This window comes from Crocodylus porosus, unplaced genomic scaffold (assembly GCF_001723895.1).
Source record: "Crocodylus porosus isolate Cpor-Errol unplaced genomic scaffold, CroPor_comp1, whole genome shotgun sequence".
Classification (NCBI taxonomy): Eukaryota; Metazoa; Chordata; order Crocodylia; family Crocodylidae; genus Crocodylus; species Crocodylus porosus.
Genome location: NW_017728931.1, coordinates 133961679 through 133964340, shown reverse-complemented (window position 1 = coordinate 133964340; position 2662 = coordinate 133961679). Strand labels below are relative to the sequence as shown.

At 42.3% G+C, this 2662-nt stretch overlaps 1 protein-coding gene across 1 annotated transcript in view; it reads right to left on the bottom strand.

The window, feature by feature from the left end:
* Positions 1-428: 428 nt before the first annotated feature.
* CCDC3 (coiled-coil domain containing 3) overlaps positions 429-2662 on the bottom strand; it is a 73081-nt gene continuing 70847 nt past the window's right edge. The window contains exon 3 of the mRNA XM_019543696.1: positions 429-2365. Coding sequence (XP_019399241.1) covers positions 2093-2365 — 273 coding nt within the window. The 3' untranslated portion in view covers positions 429-2092. The remainder of the gene's footprint in view (positions 2366-2662) is intronic.

Here is a 2662-nt window from a genome sequence, read left to right as displayed (position 1 = left end):
ACATCTTCAGAGCTATCCCCAAAATCCCCTCAAAAGAAACAAAAATGTTTTTGCTTAGTACATTTTTTTGGTTTGCGGGGAAATTCAACAGATTTGCAACATGCATTTCTGTTTCTGGTCCCCACAGAAATGGACCTTTACTTTCTTCCCCAAGAGGAAAAGTGAAACAACTACTTAATCAAAGAAAAAAACCTGAATTTTGCTCTCCAAAATGAAATGAAAAATTCCAATTTTTTTAGAGGACCAAAAAAGGAAGACTTTCTGTGAAAACGTTTGATCAAAAGCCCTTTCTTCCTTGAAAAAAAAAAAGACAAAATGAAGTTCTCTTAGTAAGATCCGCCCCCAGACCTCTTTCTAAAACATAAGTGAATAACAGAGAGGACATGTTTTATTGAAGAAAAATTAAACACAAGAGGTTTGTTCCAATACCAGAGAAACCATTCATTTTATTTAAACAGCAGTTCAAAAACAGAACAAAACAAAATCTAGATACTTTCCTATGGATTTTATGTTTGAGTAAAAACCCACTGATGGCTTTTCGAAAGCTAAGGAAGCCTCAAGTCTGTAGCAGCTCTCTGGAAATCCTCTACTCAACTTGAATTGTGCTGACTTAACAGGAAGACACTTTGAAGCTGCTGCAGCTCGTGGAGGAGTGAGGCTCTTATGAGATGCCAGTATTATTTCAAGAGAAACAAAATATGCTGCTATTTCCAACCAGAGCAGAGTTGGAAGACAATTAAAGCTCAGTTGCTTCCTAAAAAACAACGCAATGGTTAACCTTTGAGTTCAGCTTGGATTCCAGCAAATGGCTGCATAAATATAAGAGCAGGCGCCTGCTGGGTCCTAATGCAAGGATTGGCAAAGCCAAGCATGGCTTCTTCAACGCCGTGGTAATGTGGCAACTACATGTCCCAGCATGCTGTGCCTGGGGTGACCCCATAAGACTCTGGCAGGCAGAACTTTGCATGCTGGGAAGTGTAGTACTGTGGCAAGCATCAACCTATGGAAGGTCGGGCGCAATGTGGTCCATTTTATGCAAGTCAGGTGTAGCCCTGGCAAATTGTCAATGTTGCCCTGGGCTGGGCAAAATCTGGCTGCCCCTGTCCTCATGCATGAAGTGTACTTGTAGTAAGGCCAACTAAACTGGTTATAAAATAAATATTTAAAATGACAACATTTGGAACATCTTCCTTTACCTTTTTTTTGCCCCCTCTACTGTTGACACAAAGGAAGATCACTTGGCTAACATGCACCAAAATATATACCTAAGGTATACTCTGTCAGCCACTGGGACTGTTGCCTTAATCCAAGCCATTTTAATAATGCAGTTAATGATCTGTCTTGGCAATGCCTAACACAAAATGTGGAGGATGTTTCTTTATGAGATAACCAAGAAACAGAAGGTACTTCATACTTTAAGAAATTAGACTATATCAAATGTGTAATAAAAATATTTTCTATAGGATTTAAAAATATATACATATATAAACTACCTTAATTTTAATGCCCTGTTGATATTGACGCAATCTCTACAGTATCTAAGCAAAGCTGAGGTTGCCCAGCAACCTCCATCATACCTCAAAACAGTGATGACAAAAGGGGAGGCCTTGTCTACACTGCACATGGAAGCCTGCTTGCAAACTGGATCTGAAATACCTTTCCACCAGCCGGCTCCAGCCCCCGTGGGAAGTCCATGCAAAAGCTTCTATCAACAGCGGGACTGGGACTGGAGCCTAGCCATCGCTCCAGATCATCTGAATTCAAACTCTGTGTGGCTGGGCAGAGTAAATAGATCCCAAATGTGTTAATGATCCTCTCCAGGATATTTCCCAGTAAGGTGTGAAGCTGCCTTAAGACAGTTTGACTTTTGTCTACAGTGCCCAGTCAAATCTGGTTTGGATCCTCCTTATCTAGAACGGTTCCTAAGTGGAGCTCAATTTTTTTTTTCATGCGTGGTTTGAAGCCCAGTGTAGACAAGGTGTATGGGCCCAATCCTGTTCTAATGCAGGCAAGACTCCAGCAGGAGTACATGATAAATGTGGGAGAAGGCCTCTGGTCACCAATATCATTAGCATTCGCACTGCAGTTTGCATTATACTTTAAGGTAGGTAGCATGAGAGTTCTCCTGCTTTAAAGAGTTAATGTGCAGGATTTGGCCTGCGGAGGAGAGTTTCTCACTGAGCTTTCGGTTCATCTGCTCCATGTGCCTGTTGTTCTTCCTGGCTTGCCGGAGGGACCTCTTGACTTTCTTCACCCTATCTCGCAGCTGCTTGTTGCGTTTCTCCAGGGTTGCCACCTTCTGCTGCAGTTTCTTCACCCTGTCCTCTTCCTCAAAGAGGGCTTTCTGAACCGAGGAGCACATGAGCTGCAGGAATAGAAGAAAGGAAAGAAAAACACATGAGCTTCAAGCCAAAGCCATTTTGAAATGATAGCGCCCCAGGCAGTCAACTGATGGAGCACCTCACAACCCTACAATAGTGGGTCAGTAACTTTCAGAACTGTATCATCATCTTGCACTTTTTCAGCTAAAATCCTCTACCTTTCCATCTTCTGTAATAGGAAAGCAAACTATTTAAATCTTAATAATATTACTGTAACCTGGGTGGCGGCCCAATAGTTGCCACCCCTGCCCAATGTCAGGGATGGTGTAGTGGGAGTGGGG